Source organism: Pimephales promelas, chromosome 17, assembly GCF_988280905.1.
Source record: "Pimephales promelas chromosome 17, fPimPro1.hap1.1, whole genome shotgun sequence".
NCBI lineage: Eukaryota > Metazoa > Chordata > Actinopteri > Cypriniformes > Leuciscidae > Pimephales > Pimephales promelas.
Genome location: NC_142785.1, coordinates 25,686,833 through 25,711,677, shown reverse-complemented (window position 1 = coordinate 25,711,677; position 24,845 = coordinate 25,686,833). Strand labels below are relative to the sequence as shown.

Sequence of the window (24,845 nt, the reverse complement as noted above, 5' to 3'; positions counted from 1 at the left end):
GAAAAATGAGGCAAAAAAGCAACACAGGCCACAGTTTTAATTAAGTAAATGAAGAGGAAAAAATGGTCTTAATTAATGAAAGCTTTTAGCTAGCAGCTGCACCGGGGAATAGTTCGGTTTGGAGAATCACACGGATGTCGACTTGGTAAATTCCAGTCATTTGTCTTAGGCAGAGTGTTTGTCCAATAAGCCTCATGGGCAGGGGGAGGTGGGTGCGATGGAATCTTTTTTTTTTTTCTCGTTCTTTTTTTCCTGTCGTTCTCCCTCTATCTCTCGCCTTTTCTTTAATCTCCCTCGGCACGCTGCTGCACGAGCTTGATGGTCGTTAATCTTGAGAAAAGTCCCGACCAACAGCCGCAAAAAAACAAAAAAAACAAATCATAAAGAGTTTTCTCTTTTTGTGTTCAGATAGGAGTTTTAGAATTTTTCATCTTTGATGTTAGCTGCAAAAGCTAGCTAAAAACAAACATTAACGGGACGACGATCCCCACATCACATTGACAATGCTGATATGCAAAGGAAAATGTCTCATTTGGAAGGTCTAATCAAGTGTCAGTATTGCATTTAATCAGATACAAAATGCTCAGGATCCATCTTGAAAAACTGTCACATACACATATATCAGCTGATGAGTATCAGAATATGTGAACACATATCAACATGCAAACAGGGTCCAAAATTAACAAAATTAGCACATCTAAAAAAGGTACAAAAGCTGTCACTGGGGCTGTACCCTTTCAAAAGGTACACTTTTGTACCCAAAGGCTGCATATTGGTACCTTAGTGGTACATATTAGCACCTGAAATGTACATATTAGCACCCAAAATGTACATATTAGCACCTAAAATGTACATATTACCACTTAAAATGGGCATATTATCTCATGAAATGGACATATTAGCACCTAAAATGTACATATTAACACTTAAAATGTATATATTGGTACCTAAAATGTACATATTGCCATCTAAAATGTACATATTAGGATATAAAATGGACATATTAGCTCCTGAAATGGACATATTAGCACAAATGTACATATTAACACCTAAAATGTACATATTAACACTAAACATGTACATATTAACACCTAAAATGTACATATTAGCATCTAAAATGGACAAAAGTTTACCTTTTGAATCTATGCCTATTTTGAATCTATCTATATAAATAAAGCACAATAAAAGTGTATGGCTCATAAATTTATGGCTGGTAATTTTGGACCCTGAATATGTTCATGTACAATATTTAAGAAATCAGTCACCCCAACTACATATCTCCAGCTCGCCGCACATGCTTCACTTACTATTCGCTTTATAATACTTACAATCATTGTAGTCATAACTTAAATAAATTGAACAGAACGCACAACGATATCTTTCAGCATTCTTACGGTTGCACTGGGCTCTTGTATGTTGTTGGGGTGCTCGGGTCTGTGTAACGTCAGGACATGTATTAATGTTTCATTACTCACCATAGTGCCCACGCTGTACGTGGCTGCAGGTCCAATCGTGTGGTGATAAGGGTCTGCTGTTGCATAGACTCTGCCATAGCTACAGGGAAAGGAAGAAACGGAGGGAGCATTGAAGCTTTGAGAAGATGGGATGCTCCAGTGAATGCTGTTCATTTGAACTAGATCCATTATCACTACACCCTTCCTCCCTCTCTCTTGCCCTCTCTTTCTTCCTGTCTGATAAAAATGCAATCACTGGCTTGCCATAAATACACTGTATAAAGGTAAGAGTGTGTTAAAAGTGATAGGTGCTCTGTTATTGTTTTGGAGTAAAAGTATTTTTATCTTATGAGCATGTGGTAAAAAAAATATATTGGTCAGAGAGGGACAAGACAGAAAAGAAACGTAGAATAGAGAAAAGTAGAAACAGGAAACCCAAAATGAACTGCAGAACTGCAGGGTCCTTTCTACCATTTCTAGCCCTCAAACCATATTCGCTTCTGTAAGTGTGGACAAATGTGGGCACAGAGGACTCAGGTGTGATCCTAATTTTTATTTATTATAAATGTTATATTGCTGTCTTCGATAAAGTTTTGTCTATCCATTTGTGGTGTTTATTTTTATTTTGGGGGTATTTTTGAATTTATTTACTTCAAAAAGTACCATATTTTCTATGTAAATTATGCTTATTTTTATGTTTTATTTTTATAACTACATTAAAATATCATTCCAATAAATTCTTAGAGCTAAAACCTAAAGATGAAGTGACTTTGCTGTCACCTGGTGTCTTATTTTGGCTTATTTTAGAATGCTCTAAATTACTGTTTTTCCCATTAATTTCTATGGGTGACCATTTTTGACCCAAATACAAGATCAAGGAGGGTTTTTTATCACCCACTTAACATTGTAGAATTGAGTCAAAAAAAAAAAAAAAAGTGTGTGTTCAGGGGGCAAACTTAGGAAAAGTAGCCAAGTCTTGTACCGCTCAGACCAAGGGAAGTATTTTTTAAAAATAAATCAAAACTTTTTTGCTCACATTTGTCCAGAATACGGTTTTAGGGTTAAATCATGTTAGTTGATTTTTATTTTTGATTTTTTATTAATAAATCTTCCAGGTGTTTCTTTATTTTCATCATTCCTCTAATCAAAATGTTTCAGAAAAAAAACATGGTGTAATTGTTTTTCCTGTTCTCAAAATCCCTTTCCATGTTAGAATTTGTAAAATGCTTTAACTCACAACATCCTTCAGAAATATGTATGATAAACTTAAAAGTTGGTTAATATATATATATATATATATATTTAAAAACACACTGCATGTAAGCGAACTCTTAGTCCCTCACTAAGCAATGGCTATTTTTTTCATGCTACTCTGTAAATAATCAAGTCTGAATAAATAAATAAAATGAATGGCAAAGCATTTTTATACAAATGATTTTTTATACCAATGATGTCCTTAAATTACAACATTTGCAAATTCATTTTAAAAGTTACAAAGTTCTAAAGGTACTGCGCACAGGAAAGACCCAGCAAGCAAAGAGATGCATGGATGCTTTGGATTTTGTGTTGTTGTGCGTGCGCATTAAAAAAGCGAGTGAAGGAGGCAGAGAGTTTATGTTCACAGCTCTCTTTATCCTTTTCATGCTCCTTTGCCCTCTCTTGTTTACCCAAGCTGCTCTGTAAAGAGGCACAGGGCTGGTGGCGGCGGTGGCGTTCTCTGACTCTTTTCATTGGTACCGATTTGGAACTAATTCCTCCAAGATGGGCCTTACTTCTTTCTTTATTTATTTATTAACCCCCAACACTTCCCTTCTTCATTTGTTGACTTTCCCTACAAACACACGCTTGCAAATGAGGGCCTGCAGGGAGCAGATAAGGCAGGCCGAGCCGGGTGCCGAGGGCACAGACTGAGCGAGGAGAAAAGAGGAGAGACGGTGGAAAATCCTGGGCCCAGACATGCTATTACATATGGAAATACTATCGGATCTGACCAGGTTTTTTGTCGTCCGGGATTATTACAACATCAAAGGTCAGGCCAGCTCAGTGGAGTGAGAGAGCCGAGCGGAGGGGATTTTAACCGCTTGTGACAGTGCAGACGAGGGCGGCTGGGAATCCCTGAAACACTACAGCCGGACCGGGCTACTTAACCTGCATCTTAACCAGGCATCAGCGGGAATCACCCAATCCAAAGGTAACCTGGATGGCTAGTTCAAACGCGGTCTCCACTCGATAATTAAAAGATAATTCTGTCTTTAATTACTAACCCTACTGTGACTTACTTTCTTCTTTGGGACACAAAGAGGTTTCTCAAAATATCTTCTTTTCATGTTCAACATAAGAAAAAGTCATACAGGCTTGAGATAAAGCAAGAAATGATCATTTAATTTGCCATTTCAAACCTGTATGACTTTTATTCTCTTGTGTGTGAACACAAAGACATTTAGGAAAAAACGTTTTGCCACACAATGAGCCCTAATGCTGTTTTGGGCCCCATTGACTTTCATTGCATTGACAACAAAAGTTCAAAAACATCTCAGAATATATATATATATATATTTTTATGTTGTACAGAAGAAAGTAAGTCACGAGAGGAAATGATGACAGAGTTAACACTCTTTAAAGAGGCTAGTTCAAAATTTAAACACTTACTTTTAAACCCCCCTCCCCATGACATCTCAAATTAGAGAGCACAACGCAGAGCTGGCTTTTGTGAAAGCAAGGAGTTGAACGACAAGTGATGCAGAAAGAGGTGGAGAGAGAAAAAGAGAGCTGGAGTGAAAGAGGGGACGCAGGAAGGGGGCTGAAATAAGCGCGGTGAAATGCCAGTCTTGTCACCTGCTCTGATGTGGATCTGTGCTTGGCTCTGATAAATCTTACATTATCTGGGCTCTTCAGGCTGGCAGGCAGGGCCGTGCCTTATCGGCACTGACACGCTCAATCTTGCCTAGATTAAACCAGTGCCTGGCCTGATCCAACCTGACAGGGTCCCCACAGGTCCTGGATAAATTACTGACAACCCTGCACCACCTTCGTCTTCACGCACACACATACACTCAACCCTGTGGCCTGAAGTGAGTAAGCTAAGTGGTTACAGAAATTCAGGTTGAATTCAAGTTTAAAGGGTGAGAGTTTATCAAAGATAGGAAAGGGATGTCTAAATGATCTCATTTAAAGATTCGGTTTAATGAGAGAGCAGATCTGTAAACTCAAACCGGACTTTCGGAGCTGACGAAACACTTTTCCAGAAGGACTTCGGATCTCAAATACAGTTAAAACTTGCAATGGATAAGATTAAACCAGATAAGGAGCTTTTCTATTTGAATTGTAACTTATCAAATGATGATGTAGGACACTATGCAGTAGCTTCATTGCTTCATTGTAACTATGCTGTTTAATATATAAAGAAACATCTAAATCTAAATGTCTACAATTTGTAAATATTTATAACAAAAGCTGTCTTTAAAAGCAGAATTAAACTATAACCAATTTGGTAGAAAAGTAAAAACAAACAAACATAAAATATGTCAAGTTTACATGCTAACTACGACAGCCATAAAGATACATTTTGTAAAAATGATAGGGCCAGATTTACTAACAGCTTGTGCCAGCGCAAACCCTCATTTGGCGTTAAAAAACGGCCGTTAAGATTTCCTAAAGACACTAAAACAGCGTGGACATTTTTATTGCATATGCAATTTAAATGAATCCTCATTTACTAAAGTTTGTGCTAATTAATTCACTGCTTTTTGCGCCATTATTTACTGCCTAAAAAAAGCATGTATTAAAAGAGTAGTTCATGCTGATAATTTCGTTTCGTGTTTTAGCGTTTGTGACTCCCCTGTTCAAACTTGTTTATCAAAATGAACAAATCTTTTGTCGTGTCATTTGGTTCATTCAACGAACAAAATGAACGAATTGACTCGGATAAACGATGTGTTCATTTTGATGAACAAGTTTGAACAGGAGAGTCACGAACGCGCATCACAGAACAGAGCGGGTGACCATTTGAGCTTATAAAACTTAAACTTTTTTTTTTTTTTAAATGAGCGATCGTTTCGATTACAGACCCTTATTCATCGTCTGGAATCGTTTAAAGGCGTTTGAACAGTTTGCACTGAAACTGTCTTTTGGATGTTGAGAAAAATCCTGGAATGTTTTCATCAAAAACCTAATTTCTTTTCGACTGAAGAAAGAAAGACATGGACATCTTGGATGACATGGGGGTGAGTAAATTATCAGCAAAAGTGAACTACTCCTTTAAAGCAGACGCTAGCTGCAGAACTTTCCACTCCCACCGGCGCTTTTTTAGAATTGCGCCCCCACGCTAATTTGCCGAGTTTAGTAAATCTGGCCCTTAATTCCTTCCAAACAGGAAGCGCTGCTGGACTCTTACCTGTCACTGTAGGCCGCTGCAGCTGCTGCGGCTGGTTGGGCATATCTGTATGCTGCATAGCCACCCTGTCAATTACATAAGGGCATCCGTCAGACACAAGCAAACAGCAGGACATGGGTGACATGAAATGTTAGAACCACAACATAACTGGACTGTTCATACATTAACAATGCAGTGAATCCCAAAAGCTCAGTTACAACCTTAAGAGTGCTGCTGAAAAGGCCTGTCAATGCTCACTAAAATCAGCGCTGAGTGATTTAGGTGGTATTTAGTTTGCCAATACAGCTTTTTGTGAAGCCTTTTTGTTTAAAGGGGAATTGTCAGATTGACCGCATTAGCTCTTCATATAGATCTCGGCACAGATGCTTAACAGCCCAAGTCCGAAAGCGAACCATCTGAGCGTCTTCACTTATCTAAGCTGAGTGCAGCAAAAGTGGTGCAACCAACGGCTTGTCTTTCCAGAGCGCATCAATCCCATCAATTGAAATGGCAGGGCCGGGCAACTATCGATCAGCATGGTAAGTGGCAATCTGGTATAAACAATTAAAATCAGTCAATGTTTGCTTACTGCGAATGAACCAAATGGAAGATTTGGCTGAAGCTATTGAAGGGGCCTTTTAATTAATGTGGCTGGCCAATACGAGTCCCCTGGCTCGGTGCCCAGGGGAGCAGTCCTGACACATACAACGTGCTCATCCGTGGCTGGAGAATGGCACAAGACAACACTAAATATTGCTTGTATAAGCATTAGATGACATGTGACAAAGCTATTAATTGCTCCGTTCAAGCTAGCTATTAATAGTCGACTTGCAAGCGGCATCAGACATTAGTCGAGGTGGTTAGCTGGAACAACCGAGGGCTGTCTGCTAGTCTTCTCCGGGTGATGTTTCGTGAACGCTTACACTACAAACATGCCAAGCTTTAAACAACAGGGAATGTATTTGCTGGCTGCAAGCGCGTATCTAAGTGGCTGGGGTGTTTATTGAACTGTCTGTTTTAATGAAACGCAGCTCCGCTCTTTGTGATTTTAGCTCGCTGACATCACTGGAACATTATGTGAATAATCGCGGTGCCAGAGCGCGTGCAGGACCGAGGCATCGCAGATACAGGACTGCGCGCTGAATTATAGATGCTCTCATTTATTTTTCAGCTCGGGATTAATGTCCAATGCTCCTCTGCTAAGATCAAATGTTTAGCTACTGGAGTTGAAGAAAAAGCAGGTCATAGACGAGTGTGTACATGGATTCCGTACAAGTTACAGATTCTTAATTCCGCTGGTTTCATCAACTCCCCACACGGATGGATTTAAAGGGATAGGTAAACCACATATGATATTTATATAATTATTTACTCACCCTCACGTCCTAAAAGATTATTTTTCCATGCAATGACCACGGCCTATCACAAAACCACTATAAAATCTCGAGCTTGACATCATGGGATTACGTTACGAGACACTACAAGACCAATAATGTTGGAATAAAAGTAGTAATTTCTTCAAAAAAATAATTTGATCCCAATCATTTGAGTGAACATATTGAACAGACTACTAGACATTAAAGACTACTTTATGCTACCTAGTCACTATATCCCTAAAACCGTATTCTGGACAAATGTGGGCAAAATAGTTTTGATTTATTTAAAAAAAATACTTCCCTTGGTCTGAGCGGTACAAGACTTAGATAATTTTCCTAAGTTTTCCTCCTGAACACACACATTTTTTTTGACTCAATTCTACAATGTAAAGTGGGTGAAAAAAACCCTTCCTTAATCTTGTATTTGGGTCAAATATGGGCCATAGAAATGAATGGGAAAAACTGTAAGCATTCTAAAATAAGCCAAAATAAGACACCAGGTGACAGCTGAAGTCACTTCATCTTCAGGTTTTAGCACTAAGAACTAATGGGAATGATGTTTTAATGCAGTTAAAAAATAAAACATAAAAATAAGCATAATTTAGATAGAAAATATGGTACTTTTTGAAGTAAATATATTCAAAAATACCCCCAAAATAAAAAAAACACCATAAATGGACAGACAAAACTTTATCAAAGACAGTGATATAACATTTATAATAAATAAAAATTAGGATCGCACCTGAGTCCTCTGTGCCCACATTTGTCCACATTTACAGGATGACGGTTTGAGGGATAAACTGATATTGTATGTGTAAAGAAAGGTTATATAGAAAAGATTAATTTAAAAATCAGCATACAGGTTTAGAACGACATGAGAGTGAGAAAACACTGACGGTAATTATCGAGAGAATCATAATTTGTCGTGTCAACAATTCCTATATAAGGTATCTTGCTTTCAGGCAACTCAAAAGTTGATCGGCAACTCCTTAGAGGCAGACTCTGACCAGAGGAATCCATTTGACTGTGATCTATGGGGTTAAAACCCCACTCCTGGCTAACTTGGTGGCAAACATACTATTGTGCACGCCAGGTAAAGGCATCACAATTACGTCCATGTTCATTTGTCCCGTTTCAGATCTAAATGTTGAATTAATTTCCATTTTTCATGCAGTGAAATAATCCTGGGAAAGGGAGGCACGCTCTCTGATCACCTGACAGACTAATACATTGTGACGGCCTGTCAAAAACAATAGGGCCTGGGCACAATCTCGGGCTGTAGAGTGAGGCCTTTGGGCTGTATTTTAATGGAAGCTGAGGGAAAGGCGGATCAAACGCACGCCAGAAATTAAAACAAAAACACTGTAACGTCGACTTCATCAACTTGATCCGGCGTGATTTTCCTCCCACTTAGAGTGAAACCAGGCCGCGGTGGAGATAAAATGTGGAAGAATGAGACGTTAAGTGCGGAGGGGGGGTTTGTTTTTGGTTCAATCCACACTAGACATGTCAGCATTATCGTACAATCCATTGAGATCAACTACAGTCTTCAAAGGAAGACGGTTTAGCCGTGTGTGACTTCATTGTTCCAAGTAGTGGAATGCGCAGGGGAACCCAAAAAGGTATTTAGTACTCCACAAATGGCCATCCTAGTGGATTTGCACATGGTGACCTGAGCTGACCCTTGTCCTTATGAAAGATTCAGCACCAGATGCTTAGGTTAGGCTCAGCGTTGCATACAGACTTTCCTTAATTTACCGAAACAGTGGAAATGGCAGCAAAACCGAGTATACTCACATAGATCTCAGCACCGTAGAAGCCATCTTGGTAAACCACACTGCAAAGACACAACAAGAAATAACAAAACACAACACATCAGTGCTGAACGTCTATGGAGTTTCCTCACACTGTACAGAGAATGAAATAAATCATGCAGCGTTGCATTCATTCAGCAGACAAAACAATGCACTCCAGACAGTGAGGAAAGGAATAAAATAGAGCAGATTGGAAAGACGGCCATTTTCTGTGCTTAGAGGAAAACAATGTTGCTTTATAATGGGCTATGCTCTGTCTTGTCACTGGGGAAAACTGGTAGGGCTCGCCATTAGAGTGTAACGCACTTTATAGCCATCAAGCGGTCATGTTGCACGTTAAGGCTGCAGCACATATAATGCGAAAATGACCCTTTTATGACAGTGCTTTTAAGTGCAGAAGTTTACCTAATAATGGCCTCAGGCTTGGACAAAAACAAGGTGTATGTTTTGGGTGAACTCACGCTCCGTAAGCGGGAATGGGAGGGGGTGGAGGTGCAGCACGGAACGTGTTGTAGACGGCACGACCTCTGCCTCTCAAGTGGGCACCCCTGTAAGCCACCGTCGCCCCTGTGGTTGGATAGGGGAAGCCTGTCACTGGAAGAAAGGAGAGAAGAAAGGTGGTGACATAAGCTTTTGCTTCTAAGAGGCACACCTGTCACCACCAATCGGCTTTCAGTCGGTAGTGTGACAACGCACTGTCATCCTAAAATGTGATGCTTTAAAACAACTCAGACGGATGTCAACCGGTGCGTCATGTTGGCACAAAACATCAAACATGGCGGCATGTTACAGCCAGTGATTCTCAAACTGTTTTGCTTCAGGACCCAGATTTGTGTGCAACCCGATACATTTCAAGATGTGTGCAAATGTAAAACCGAAATGTCCTTCAAACTCAAAAGTGATATTTATTAAAGGTGCACTATGGAATTCTGGGCTGTCTGTCAACATCAACAACAAGTTACTTGTGGAGCAACTGATGGACTGATATTTAAATTCTGTCTGATACGATAACACCAATAATTATTTTCATGTAACTGCAGATAATGTATAAATTATCAATAATAAAATAAAAAAATATATTAAATATGAAATAAAATGCTCTGCTAGTGAATTTAGGCATCACAAAATATAGAGACAGGCTTAATTTTACATTAAAATCTTGTGAAATATTAATATTTGTGTTTTTGAAGATTAACCTTCGCGAGCGTAAGATGACGTCAAAGGTAATCTAAATGTAAAAAAAAAAATAAAATAAAAATTAAAATGTAAAAAAAAAACCCTTCTAAAATTGGCTCACCACCATTGTGCATCCCATTTACTGACTCAATTGATTTCTTATGAAAAAATGACATTCGAGCATAAACTACCACACCAATTGAGAAGCAACAAGGAGTATTATGGGAGCATTGTTTGAAAGTGTGTGTGTATGTATGAGAATGTCAATGTATTTAAATGTTTGTAATAGTTTTGTGTTGTATTTACTTTATTTATGAACTTCTATTAAGATCTTGTTTGTTGTAAAGAAGGGACCCCCTCGAAAATGAGATGGTTCATCTCAAGGGGCTATCCTTGAAACAAATAAATAAAACAAACTAAACTCAACTTTCCAGATTTTTTCCAGCTAAATATTTACCATTAATCTTAGAGAGCAAAAAGGTAAGGCAAACCCTGTCTGGGGAAGCCTCTCTATTGTGGGTATCTCTGAACGCTTGTGCGTGGGGTGTGTGTGTGTGTGTGTCTGGCTGCTCTCCCACTCTGGAGGGGTGTGTGCGAGGCAGGGGAGATGGTAGGTTGTTGTAGGTGAGACACAAGGTTCTGGCACACAAGGTTGAGAGAGCAGATGGAGAGGATTGTTTAGAGATGCAATCACAGGCTGGCGCCATCCCTCATCTCTCTCCCCCCACACACACTTCCCCAGCCTCACGCCACCGCTGGGGCCAGACCCAGCCTGGAGGAGAACAGGGACAACTCAGGGTCAAGACTGGGAGAGGTGGCAGAGTTGAGAGAGAGACTGAGGCTTTATGCATGTTAAGGAAAGATACACGGATGTGAAAGTGAAGCAGACAGAATGAAACTTGAAACAGCATGTGTAACAATAAATGGGTGAAAACATGTCCGGGTCACATTTCACACAGTCTCGGCCACAGACGCCCACAGACTGCCCGCAGCTCAGTCCATTAGATGCATATTGCACATTAAAACGGAAAGCTCTTTCTCAATCTCGCAAAGTCTAATCTGACTGGAGAAGTATGAACACTTAGAAAATTGTCATTACTCTATTTACTTGCGACATGAGTCTCATTACTGTAATACAATTATTTTTGTTTTCATTCAATTAAATTACAATTACAGAACAAAAACCACCATATAGTGAAAATGTAAACAAAAACATTAGGGCTGTCAAACGATTAACTGCGATTAATCACATCCAAAATAAAAGTTTGTGTTTACATAATATATTTCTGGGTGCACTGTGTATAATTATTTTGTATATTCAAGCATGTGTGTGTATTTATACATATAAAATAATTATACATAGTGCACCCACATATATTATGTAAACACAAACTTTTATTTTGGATGCGATTGATCGCGATTAATCGTTTGACAGCCCTAAAAAACATATATACATATTTTATATACACAATTGTGGCATTTTCTTTCTGAATTATCTCTTAAAATGAGATTTCTGGTGTTGTACATTTACTTTTACATTTAGCTGACGCTTTTATCCAAAGCGACTTACAATTGCTATATATTGTAGAGAACTCAGAAGGTAAATGCCAAAATTGTAGGGTCTTGATTCAAATAATATTAATGATATAGGATTTGTTTTCTTTAAAGCTACGGTCTGGTGTTTTCCCTCTTTGTCGCTATCTCTGTTTGAAATCTGCATTCGCAGAATTATTAACTTTACGCGAGTTGTAGTTTGACACGGCACAGCGTGGATGAACACAATGTTTGAGGAGAGTGAGGCTGTCAGTAATCGCGCTGGTGTGGATACTGCCATTCAGAATCACAGATTATTCTTTTTGGAAGTATGATTGACCAACATAATCATTTTCACCGGAAAAGGTAATCTGAATAAATAAGAAACATCCACCTTTGTTCTGGTTCTGACATTGCAGTAAATCGCACTGATTAAATCTAACTATCGCTTATAAGTTATCATATCACGCAAAACCCTGCAGATTATACTTTTTTCTCAAATTGTTAATGTTAACAACGTCAGCATTGGGTGACTATATGTAATGTCCTTCCGATACGTATCCTTGTTTTTACATGGTCCGGTTGCAGTCTCTTTTTTATGTTGCCACTCCGAAGTCCGAACGGAGTCTTTTGCATTTTACAGCGGGTGAATCTGTTGTCACTGGTGATTGTCATTTGAACCTTTCTGGATCCGCCATCAATTTGATAAGTTTAATTATATCAAGTGCTGTGAGAAAAGGCTATAAATCTCCACCTCCAACGTCCTCACGCAATATAGCCTACTAGCTGAGACTCCTTCTTTATGTCTACAGATGTGACGTAATGACGCAAAGACACGCTCGAATCTCCTGTGGAAATCCACCAGTACCACTGGAATTAAAAACATTTTTACAAGCTTTGAATCGAGCTAAGGTACGCAGTTTTTAACACTGGCTGGTTATACAAATTCTCAAATTTTGGATAATTTTTAACCCAAAAAAAGCTACGGACTGCAGCTTTAAGAAAAATATGCATTTTTTTCTTATTTTGGGGTTAAAAATGACCTAAGACAAACAGAAAAAGGCAAACAAATCCAATAAGTTGATAAATATGGGTGCAAGATCGCAAAAAGTTAGCAAAATAATATCTGACTGAGAAAGAGCTGGATGTTGGAGAACACAACACATTACTCTGTATTCCTGTTTATTGGCGCGTACTAAGAGCTAAGAGTGCAGTTCGTTTTTTTTTTTAGATAAATATGACCCATATATGTTTGCAACAGGTTTAAGTGTGAGAATGGTATTAAAAGGAAAGGAGATAAGGAAAATGATTAAAACTGTAAAAAGGATAAGAGTATATATGGCCCTGATGAGTCAATGACACAGCCAGATTTACCCATAGTACTGTGCAAGCAGAACCCAGCCCAGCAGTGCGGCCCACAAAGCTCTCTTTCTCATTTATGCACTGAATACACTATCACTGTCTATTCTGTGTCTCAGAGGAGCAGGACAGCCCTCTTCAGTTATTTCATATCCCCAAACAGAACCTGCCCTTCCTCCTGATCATTACTGTACAGGCAGCAGCACTCAGTTAATAGTCAATATGTGTCAAAGTTAGCCCTTTTAATGAGGTCAGCTGGGTTTATTTTGAGCACATGTATGTCTATAAATTTAGCACACCGCCTTGGTGTAAAGACTTCTTCTTCGATTCACATTCAGCAAACTTTTGGCCCTGGGGTTTGCAAGCACTGGTATAATTTCCGTTTGACTCCTGTATCTCCTCTCAGACAAACAAACAAACAATAAAATCTCTTGTATGCGACACACCAATCAGCGGCGGAGAGGTACGGCCCTTCACCAGACGTAAAAGAAAGACGAATGGCTGAAGGTAAGGCGTTTGCTCTTTCGTTTTGATATAGCATGGAGCCGTTGACATTTTAATTTGTCCCTTTTAAGCTATAGAGTCGGTGTTAATATGCCAAACAGTGGTCGTCTCTGATATATGCCAGGCCATGGTCAATTTATCCCGAATTCCAGTCATGGACAATGCTCTTATATCTTCTTTGATTTTGTGTGTGTGTGTGTGTACATTATATGTGTGCCATGACGTACATAAATGTAATCTCATAATGAGCTATGGGTCTGCACGCAGCACCGATTCAATAATAAGCCATAAATCATTCCAGCCAGTTATGACACTCCATAAAGCCTATGAAACACACAAAGGCAGAAGTGTGTGTGAGCATAAATACTTGCAGGCCTTGTGCTAACCTGTTATTTTAACATGAGAGAAGGTCAAAAACCCTTCACATCTGCACATCTAGAGTATAAACCGATAGGGATGCTGGCACACTGCTGCATTTATCTGGGTTTACACAGGGGTGGAAAGAGTCCCATTGGGCTGTTTGGATGGAGGTGTGGGGGCAATTACATCCCCAACCCCCCTCAGGTCTCTTTCATTTACTGCAAGACTGGCTCCTTTAATGCGGTGCGACTGGAAATCGCCGGATGAGGGCCTCTCTCACACTGCGTGCTATTGTGAAATGTCTTTAGATAATCAGACCACCGATAAACCCATATCATGAGGAAAATTACACCATTGCTAGATTAAAGGGAGTGTTTTCCTCCCCCCGATACTTCAAATATTGTAATTAGACTACTTAATTTCAATTATAGATTTATTTGAGTGGTTTTGTAATTGAAAAAGCATAAAATTCCCACAATGCACCTCTTTTAAAGGGGTGCACACACATGGGTGCACTATTACGCGCTCTCAAAAAGACAGCAGGTGTGAACGTTTGAATATAATTTATACTTGTAGCATTTGTTGTGTTGCTGTTCCAGGGGCACTAAAGATACCTTTAAATGTTCACTTGACAAAAAGACAAAATGATTTTTTCCATTGTCTTCTGTATGTCTGCAATATTGCAGGAAATAAGCTCTGTTTTCTATAAGAGTGTATTATTCTTGCACGTTTTGTTCATTAATATAATCTTCACAAATGAATGCAACCTTAATGAATTTTAAAACCCAAATACAATCACAAATAAAAGTTAAACTACACCACGGTAGCAATTTTTCAATGTCACCACCAAAATCTGCAAGTTGGAAAGTTTGAGTTAAACTAGTTGGTAACACTTTACTTGAAGGGGTGTGCATAAGACTAACATGACACCTTCATAATCATGACATGACATATGAATATGAAAGAAGTTTTATGCATGTTTGTGACTACTGTCATTAAGTGTCATTCACTCAGTTATGACATTTTTAATGCAAATATGACATTGTTTGCGATGTCTTTGTTATGAAACCTTGACATAAACCAATACATCATAACCGGTCAGTGTCTTTGTCATGACAACTTGACATTACTAAGACAACACAACCTGTCATTCACATGTCAGGTGGTTGGTTTTGACATTGGCTGTCATGAATCCATTTGAACTTTTTTAATGACAAATTCAATTAGTACCACTGTAGTTGAGGTCACAAAGATATTCATGATACAGATATCTTATGCACACCCCTTCAAGTAAAATGTTACCAAATAGTTTGCAAATTTGTAAGTACCGGTATAAACACAACAAGGCTGCAAAAGTGGACCATTGGGTATGAATTCTAATTTAAATTTTAATATGAAACGTGATGACATTTAATGTAAAAAAAATATTTTCAAGATTTGTTATCACATCAACTTAAATAATTTATTTAGTTCAGATAACTTATTATTTTGAGTTTCGGATGATTAAATTAATCTCCATCATTGTATTAACTCACTAACTAACTCCAGTTCAATCAACTTAAAATTTTAAGGCAACCAGGTTACTTAATTTTAAAGTTAAACCAACAATATTTTTTTTACAGTGTAGTCACATTTAGCCACTTGCTAGCAACCACATTTTTCAAGAAACGTAAAAGCTGGTGATGTATTTTATGTTGTAGAATGCAACATGAAATATCTTGAGCTTGTGTTACCAACAGTCAGACTCCATTTCTGGCACTCTACTCTAATATTGTCAGGTTGAATAATGTAACAGTAGTTGACAGTAGACCAAGAAGAAAAAGAAACACCACAGAAGAATACCGTTTGTACTAATGCCTGTTATAGCTCCCCCTTGTGGCAACACTGTGCATATTTGTGTTGCGTTTTGATTGCCAGTTGACACATTTTGGAATGGAATGACGCATGTAATTGTCATTCACGTAATTGCGTAAGGTATGTTTCGAGCCAGTGATTTTTATTGATCAGACACACACGGAATGAAGTCAAACGTCCCTTTCCAAACATCACTCAATATATTTATATACATCTATTTTTTTTTTAACTTGAAAACTACTTTGCATTTTAATCTTATTGGCGTGTTTGTCTCAACATGCTGCCAAGGACCAAATTCATTGGCTGAGAGAGCTGTCAATCAATCAATATTACGTTTCCCACGTCCTTCATGCACGCGCCGCCTGTACGAATCGAGCGAGGCGGGAAAAAACGACTCCTGGATTGCACAATTAAATTTCCCGAGCACGGCTAGCGCCTCAGCCTCGCGTCTGGATCTCTAATTTGGCTTTGGCTACCCAGTGCTAGTTAAGAGCCTGAGGGAGAGAGAGAGAGACCGAGGGAAGACAGAAGATATTGAGATTTAAGGATAGAGTGAGTAAGAAAAGGGCAGACGGAAAACACCCCAGGCTTAGATGAAGAGAGAAATAGAATTAGCGATATATGTCGAGAGAAGGCTGTGAAAAGCTAGAGGAGTAGAGAAATGAGAGCCAGGGAGGGAGTCTTACGGGGAAGAGAGAAGCCCGACTTCCCTGGAAGAGGTTAAAAGCAGGCAGTCGGCGGCCCTCATCAGTCATTCTCCTGAATGGGATTTGAGGACAATAAACCTGTAGCACCCGGACGAATGGAGACGGAGTGCGCTGTCAGCAGCGCACGATTTATGGTGCCCAATTCCGCTGATCTCCCGCACAGAAACTCGGACTGATAAACAGTGATTAATCACCTTTACATCCGATTTCAGCGCCGCCCCTCCCCCAACAAAGTACATTAAATGCAGTCATAATTATTTCGTGTGAAGGGGGGCGGGGGGCATTCCGGAATGTTCCTTATTTAGTAAGCGAAATCTATATCTTATTTCCATTTTGCATCCTCTCCACTGGTTGCCCTCTGGGGAACAGAGGAGGCATATGGTGTCGTTTAGGCTTGGCGAACTTTAAGACGACTTGAAAAATTAGCATCCAATAAATCAAGCGACACCGGCTCCCCAAGCTGAGCTGCTGAAGTGCAAGTGTTGCGCCGAATTTCGACCCCCCGCCAAATTATTACCCCCCCCCCCCTAGCATTGGTAGGTTTAGGATTAGGGGTGGGGTTAGGAATATGCAATCTGATTTGATGGCATGTTTTGGGAAGGTGTATGTACCGATTGGGAGGTATGAAGGAATCACATGCATGTTTTAGAGCATACTTTGGGTCAAAGCATGCATAAACATTTTACGTGCATCGGATTGCCTAGCATATTAGCATTTTTATGCGCTCTACATATGCACATTGTGCGTATTCGATCGAGAGGAATCGTGTAACGGCTGCGTTCGGTTGTGCGTTTATGCATGCCAGAACCGAGGGAGGGAGGGGGAGAGGGAGAGGAAAAAAGTCAGATAAAAATGATAAACGACTGCTTTCTGTCACTGATGGTTATTTAGAGTTTTGCTGTAAAGCTGTCCTGAAATGAACAGATTTTAGTCTAATGAGCAAAAAGGCAGGCCGTTAAAGAGCTGCTATGTGCTCAGCACTTCTTCCAAATGAAATACTGTAATACCATTTCCCCCTCATTAGGATGCAAAGGGCTCAAAGAACCAACGGCAATAAAGAAATCAAAGATCGAGAGGGAAAACAACAGCACAAAGAAAGACAACAAGTCAGTCAAACAAAGACGCTCCCTAATCTGCGGTTCAGGAAACAGTTTCATCTCAGTGGGAAATGATGGCCTGGCTGATTATTGGTTTGTCAAATGCATCGTGGATGATGGGAGAGCGGGGCGTCGTTTTAAAATCATTTCTTAAGTGTCTCTTTGAAGCGCTTGCCTCTTTGAAATCAAACAACATCTGAAGAACACTAAATCAAAGCAAGTATCCGAGCGGGACCCTGTGACCACAACACTCAAATGCAGTTTACCTGCATAAAATTCAGGACCATAGACAGCTCCCACCACTGGATTCAGCTTCCAGCCTGTAGAGGAATACACAGGGGAAGAGAGAATTAGCTCCGAATGCTTATCGCCGTGACCTGTGGAGTGTTTGTTTCTCGATCTTTCGCCTAACTCAAAGGAAACGGATAAAGAAGGGGGAGATGTGGGAAGGGATGTGAAATGACAGAAAAATACTTTATAAAAAGGTGACATTAAGTGGAAGGAGTTAGAGGGCGGCGGTATCAGGGCATTGGGAAGAGTGCGAGCGATATAGGGTGCGAGAGAATGAGAGACGGAGAGCAAGAGAGTAGTGAGTGCTGTCCGGTGTGCTGTCAGTGATAGATGGGGGCTGTAAAATAGCCTCCTCTCACTCCCCATTGGCTGTGGCTGAGCTGGGGGGGTCTACACTGCTGCTGATATATTTGATTCTTTCATTCCCCCTCTCTGTTTCTCTCTCTATTGCAGTCTGAGGAAATGAGCATCAGCGGAAGAGCTCAGGACCCCACCAAGACCCCTGTGCTGAATGAGCCAGCTCTCAGTTAAGCTCTCCCCCAGGAGCTCCTGAACAGCATAAAGAGAGCTGTAGGGGATGAGATCGCTCTTTACCTATAATCCCTTTTTAGTGGGACACAAAGTAGACATTGCATCATTCATATTATACATGATGGCAGTTTAAAACCGCAGCCCAAAAGAATTTGGGTAATTCATTTAGATAAAGTATCAAACCACTGTAAAAAAAAAAAATATATATATATTTTCATGATTTGAAATCACAACATTTTCTCTTTTGTCAAATCAACTTAGATAATATATGTAGTTCAGATAATATAATATTTTGAGTTTCTGGTGGTAAAATTAATCTCCTTCATTGTATTAACGCATTTCAATGAACTTAAAATTTTTATGCAACCGGGTTACTTATTTTTTTTTTTTTAAGTTAAACCAACAATATTTTTTTACAGTGATGTAATTTCTTTTAAAGAACCAAAATATTTCACAAAAACATTTTTTTAAATGGAAAAAATATATAATTAATTATATATGATTATTTATAAACATAAATAAATAAAGAATTGGATTTTAAAGTAGTTTTTAAGTAGTCCAAAATTCAGATCAAGCATTTGGATACTGTGTTGTGAATAATGAAACATGTTCATAGTAATTGATCATGGTTAAATATCAAAGTGGGATTTTAAAGAACACACAACACAATATATATATATATATATATATATATATATATATATATATATATATATATATATATATATATATATATATATATTAATTTTACACAACACAACAACTAGGTTTTAAATGTATTATAAACATAAAACAAAATATAAAAGTATACAAAAAGATTTGGGTTTTACATGATTTATATAGGATATACTCTTCAAAATTGGTTTTACTCTTCAAGACTTTATGGTCATGAAAATTTTCATTGTTATTGTTTTAGTTCATAGTTAAATTTGTGATAAAGGATATAATTTGAGGAGAACTGATTTAATAGGACTAGTTGGTTAAAATAAATTGCAATACGAACCAAAAATCTGGTTCCATCTTGGCAGTTTTCATATGCATCTTGTTTTGACATATTGTTATCTAATGCAATGAAATGCACACAATTTTAAGTGTAAAATTACATTTTGGTCAACTGAATGTGTTTAATGTAATTTAAAGTAAAAAAAAAAAAAAAAAAAAAAAACTCTTACCGTTTGTATAGGGGTTGGCCACTTTTTTGTTTGTCATTACTCTTGCCGTCGCATTATTTACCTGTGACAAAGAAAGCAGATATGAGAAGCAAAACACAAATCAGAACACGTGTATGTTCCACAGGCATGAGTGTGACAAAAATCTGGTTCATGCTTCTCCGCAAAAAAAATAAAAAAAAAAACAATTAAGAAGCTACATTCGCATGCTAATCAGTTGAAAAATGATGAGATGCTAAAATGAAAGCGATCCATCAAGCTCTGATCTTCTGTTTTCCTGCTGGATGTAGGATCTAATCCAGGCTGTTTGTAGAAGAACTGGATGATGACATCTGGTTCAACATGTAATGAAACATAGCTACTCTGAAAATGGGCTTTAATGAAACCCAGAGTATATTGGAATTCCCCACTAGCCAAGCTGTGGGAGCTTCCTTGAGGCTTTCTCTGAAATTTCATCTGCCACATTGTCTAGACAATTCTACATATTCCCAGACACCACAAACTTGAGGCGGTGACTTCATGAGCACTAAATTTAACCTCAGGAAGGAGGAGCCATATTGTACAAGGTCTTCTGGTTATGCGTAACACCAGAAAATTAATCAAATCTTAAAGCTTAAAATCGTGGCTGGTTTATTTATCCTAGAACGCACATGCACTTTAAATGAACCAATCCTATATATATACACATTTGAGCTTAAAAACCAACATGTTGTCAGAGTTTATAATAATATTGATATATAATCTTGAGGTTGCGGCATTTCCCCATTCAAGTATATAGGAGCTGTATGTACATGCCTGTTGCCTACACAGAAAATAGCTGTTCGGGGACATTACCAAGATGGCTGCCGAGTGAACCAACTTGCCTTAAAGGCACTTTAGTAACACACAAAAAGGCCAAGCAGCTTGTTGGGAGGCGCCAAAGGAATTTAAACATGGCCGCTGGCAACAGAAGCCATGTTAGTATTTCACCCTCATGTTAATTAGCGTTAATGGCTTTCCATTCCACAGGGCCCATGGAGGTCATTTAGCTTGAGGAAACAACTGGCCTCGACTCTCCCTTGATATATAGGTCTATGTATTGTTTGTGCATTACATGAATTATCTTAATTGTCCTATAGAAAATCTTAATAGCCCTGTGGAGAAGAGGGAGAAAAAAAAAGAGAGAGAAGTCCTCTAGTAAGACATACGAATGGATAAATACACCTCAGATGTTTGGGATAAACAAGTGGGATTATACAGGGTTTTTTTTTAACTCACATTGTAAGTGATGATAAAAAGTTCAAAAGCTGTTTTTTATATCCAGCTGCACATACACATCAAAGCAGAAATGATCAAATCTGATGGCATGCACATCAAATACAATAATTATTACATGTCACAAGTGATATTCATCCATAAAATCAAAAAGACACATAAAACGAGCAGCATGCAGACAGCAAGTGAGCGGTAGGGATGCAATGCGATCAAATGAGACGCTGCATGCATGTTTCATCAAACAGACAGTTCTTGTGTTCTCATGGGATGGGGATGATGGGGTATTGATAGTTAGATTAGGAAAGCACCTCAATTTTGCGTCCCTCTACGATTGTACCATTTAATTTCTCCCGTGCGCGGTCTGCGTCTGCGCTTGTTTCAAAAGTTACGAAACCAAAACCCTGAGATGATGTGATCATAAAGGATTCCCATTAAAGAATGAATGGGATGATTCAAGATATTTGAATGGGCAACAAATAAAGTGAGTGAGAAAAGAAGAAAGATAGAAAGAAAGAAAAAGAAAGAGAGAAAGGTCACAGTCAGCAGGGTTGCAAATTCTATCCATTAGTAAGAAGTGAGATTAGGACTTAAGGGTGAAAGCTACTGGAAGAGAGACATTGAGAGACAAAGCATTCTGGGATTACATTCAACAGTGATGAATTCTGTATTTGGTCATACTGAAACATTTGGCATGTGTGCATGTGTACATTATAGTGAGTCTTTCCAAGCATATCGGTAAGTATCAAACTGTCATTCTTTATAAACACAGATATTGTCCTTGTCTTTAAATGATATAAACAATGTATGGAATATTTCCAAGGCCACATTGAGGCTCAGAAGTTAATGCACACAGTCCTGCGCTCTAGCTGGGAAGTGCCTGCTCTGTCCCCGCACCCCCACCCCTGCTGTCAGCAGTGAGTTATGGCCAACTGCTTCCCAAACGCCATATCCGGAACAGCTATTAGGTATGCACTGCAAACAAGAGTGTGGAACAAGCCCTGGTCTTTTAGTTCATACACACTATGCAAGTACGGCCTGGTAATTGCTTTGGGAGGCCTGTGAGTATGATATGCATACATGGACACTCCATTCCTTGTGTCTGGCATGAATAAAGACCAGCCCAGGAGTCCTTGGCCTGCGAGGAAAAAGCAAAATCAAAAAGGAATGGGGCGCAAAATTAATCCTTTTGACATTTTGCGCTACTGTGTTCAACATAGCGCTTGTAGTTTTCCCCTTTTATCACGGATTTAATTAGCTTGCACAGCTAGAAAGCTGAGCCGCTATCTTTTGAATAACATAAACATACAATACGTGCTGTTCCAAAACCTAGTGAGCTGCCTACAGAGGCAGTATTTTAAGGGATCACAGGAACAGAGGCTGTTCCAAAAAGGTAAAGGCACCTCAATTATGCAGCTTGTAATAAATACGTCTAAAAATCTGTACATGCAATTTCATGTAACATACATTATATAATAGCAATCAACACTGCTATTATATATATGTCTATGTAAATTTATAAATAAATAAATAAATATATGTATATATATATATATATATATATATATATATATATATATTATATATATATCAGGGCTGTCAAACAATTAATCGCATCCAAAATAAAAGTTTGTGTTTACATAATATATGTGGGTGCACTGTGTATAATTATTTTGTATATATATATAAATACACGTACATGCAAGTATATTTACAAAAAAAAATATTATTTAAATATTTATATTTATATATAATATAAATTATATATAAATATATATAGTATATACATGAAAATATTTCTTAAATATATACAAGCATGTGTGTGTATTTATATATATATATATATATATATGAAATAATTATATACAGTGCACCCACATATATTATGTAAACACAAACTTTTATTTTGGATGTGATTCATCGCGATTAATCGTTTGATAGCCCTAATATACGTAATATATATATATATATATATACACACATAAACTCTATATATCCTATATATGTCCGACTCAACCTGCTCTGAATGGGATTCGAACTATGGTGTCTGGCCTGGGAGGCGGGCGCTTTAACAAGAGGTTAAAGCCCACAGAAAACCACAGCCGACTCCAGAGGCTATGGTTCGAATCCCGCTCGGAGTGGGAGTGAGTTGATTTGGATGCCACTGAGGTTATGGGGGGTGAGTGTAACTTTCATAGGCCAGTATGAGTGCATGTGAGCCTCACTTTCCTGATCACAGTAATACTGAAAAGAATATGTTTATTGTAATTAAAAGTTGATTATTTCCCTTAATATTTGCATATGCTTTGTCATTCGCATAACAATGAGTCAGCTTAGCAACATGCTAATGTCAAATTCTATTGAAATCTACTGTGAATCAAGTACACCTACATCCATAGGCAGCAGGTTTTGGAACAGAGCTACTGAGGTATACTAGTAGAAAACAGGCTATTTCTGAGCGATCTAATAATGTACATTGCTTAGAATGAGCACACTGTGACGGTTTGTTCGAGCAGATTCACCCCTGTGAATCAACTAGGAGGAGGTGAAAGAAATTCTCCTCAGCAAAATGTCACCCTCCTTTGAGACCAGCATTGCTATATGGAAGAATGGCTATATATAACCCGTTTCCAGCGCAAGACTGGAGACTTAAACAGCTGAATCTTATTAGTAGGACAGCTCTGAGAGCAGAATTACTCTAAGAGCAGAATTACTGGTCAGACACTCACTTTATTGAATTATAACTGGGCGAGTTAACTTGTACTCAGCTGAAACCACTCAGTTGTCTCTCAAAGTAGCTACCTTTCCAAAACGTGTCTCGGCTCAGTGTGAGCGAGTGTGAGAGTGTGACGTTTGAGTCACTTTGCGGCTGCTGTGTAAGAGCTGTAATTATTCGGCTCATGAAGGGAAGAGGAGACCTGTAGGGAGGAAGAAGTATGAAGTGACAAAGAACTGCTCTTCCAGTTGACTTACCTTAGAGCCCCGCTCGTTAAAAATAATTTCCACATCCAAAATTTTCCCAAATTGCTGTGGAGAGAAAAGGAGATGGGTAGGAAAAAAAAAATAAAATAAAGAGGAGAGACAAGGGAGAAAGAAAGAAAGGAAGACAGAAAGGGAGAGAGAAGGAGTAATTAGAACTCATCTCTTCTGCAGTTTGTCAGGAAACTTGAGCAATTGATTGCACAGGGAGCTAAAATAGTAAACCCACCCTTTTCACTGGAGCTAAGAACATGCAAGACAGACCCCTTCACACATCACTTCTGCTATCAAATGATACTGACAAACACAACGGATCAGTAATGGGTTACTTTAAATGCATTATAATGTAACTCAATATAGGACAACTAATTGCATTGTCTCTTAAAATGGAAAGTGAAGCATAAAGCATATTTTGCTACTTTCTCTATCTGTTAACTGACTGAAATTATGTTTGGGGTGGAATGCTAATTTAGTAGTTAAACATTGCAACTGGCCTTTTTGTTACATTAAGTGAAATAGTAGGCATCATCTTACGATAAATACATTGAAAACAACAAGTAGTTCCATGCTGTATATTTGTAGTTGGGATTTTTCAGTGACTCTGCAGGTTAAATTGTTATACAAGAAGGTGGTGAGTCAATGAATTATTCATTCAAACGATTCGTTCAAAACACTGATTTAGAAAAAAAACAAAGAAGTGACTGGCTGCATCCAAAATCTCACACTTTCTGAGTACGTAATTGTTTTAGACAAGCAATTACTCATATAGTACTAATGTGTGTAGTATGAATGTAATCCGGATGTACCACATTTGTCATCTAGTCATTATCATGCATGGTTTTTACTTACTTTTTTATAAAGATTGTGAATTTGGACATACTATTTTAGTATTTCACATACTATTTTTTTGCCTAAAGTATGTGAAAGAGGTAGTCAATGAATCATTCACTCATTCGATTTGCTCAAAACACAAATTAATTTAGTGTGACTCAAAAACAACTAACTTCTGGACCACTTG

General features: G+C 38.4%; 1 protein-coding gene across 25 annotated transcripts in view; it reads right to left on the bottom strand.

Moving 5' to 3' along the window:
- The window catches only part of rbfox3a (RNA binding fox-1 homolog 3a), a 494,366-nt gene that overhangs the window by 12,935 nt on the left and 456,586 nt on the right, over window positions 1–24,845 (bottom strand). For 19 of the 25 annotated variants that reach the window (XM_089122270.1, XM_089122267.1, XM_089122269.1 and 16 more), the window contains 8 exons: window positions 23,822–23,875; window positions 21,160–21,252; window positions 19,601–19,661; window positions 17,873–17,926; window positions 9,478–9,610; window positions 9,000–9,039; window positions 5,848–5,912; window positions 1,476–1,554 (listed from right to left, as the gene is read on the bottom strand). In XM_089122270.1, coding sequence (XP_088978396.1) covers window positions 1,476–1,554; window positions 5,848–5,912; window positions 9,000–9,039; window positions 9,478–9,610; window positions 17,873–17,926; window positions 19,601–19,661; window positions 21,160–21,252; window positions 23,822–23,875 — 579 coding nt within the window. The remainder of the gene's footprint in view (window positions 1–1,475; window positions 1,555–5,847; window positions 5,913–8,999; window positions 9,040–9,477; window positions 9,611–17,872; window positions 17,927–19,600; window positions 19,662–21,159; window positions 21,253–23,821; window positions 23,876–24,845) is intronic. The other 6 variants (XM_089122274.1, XM_089122279.1, XM_089122263.1 and 3 more) reach the window with 5 other exon arrangements.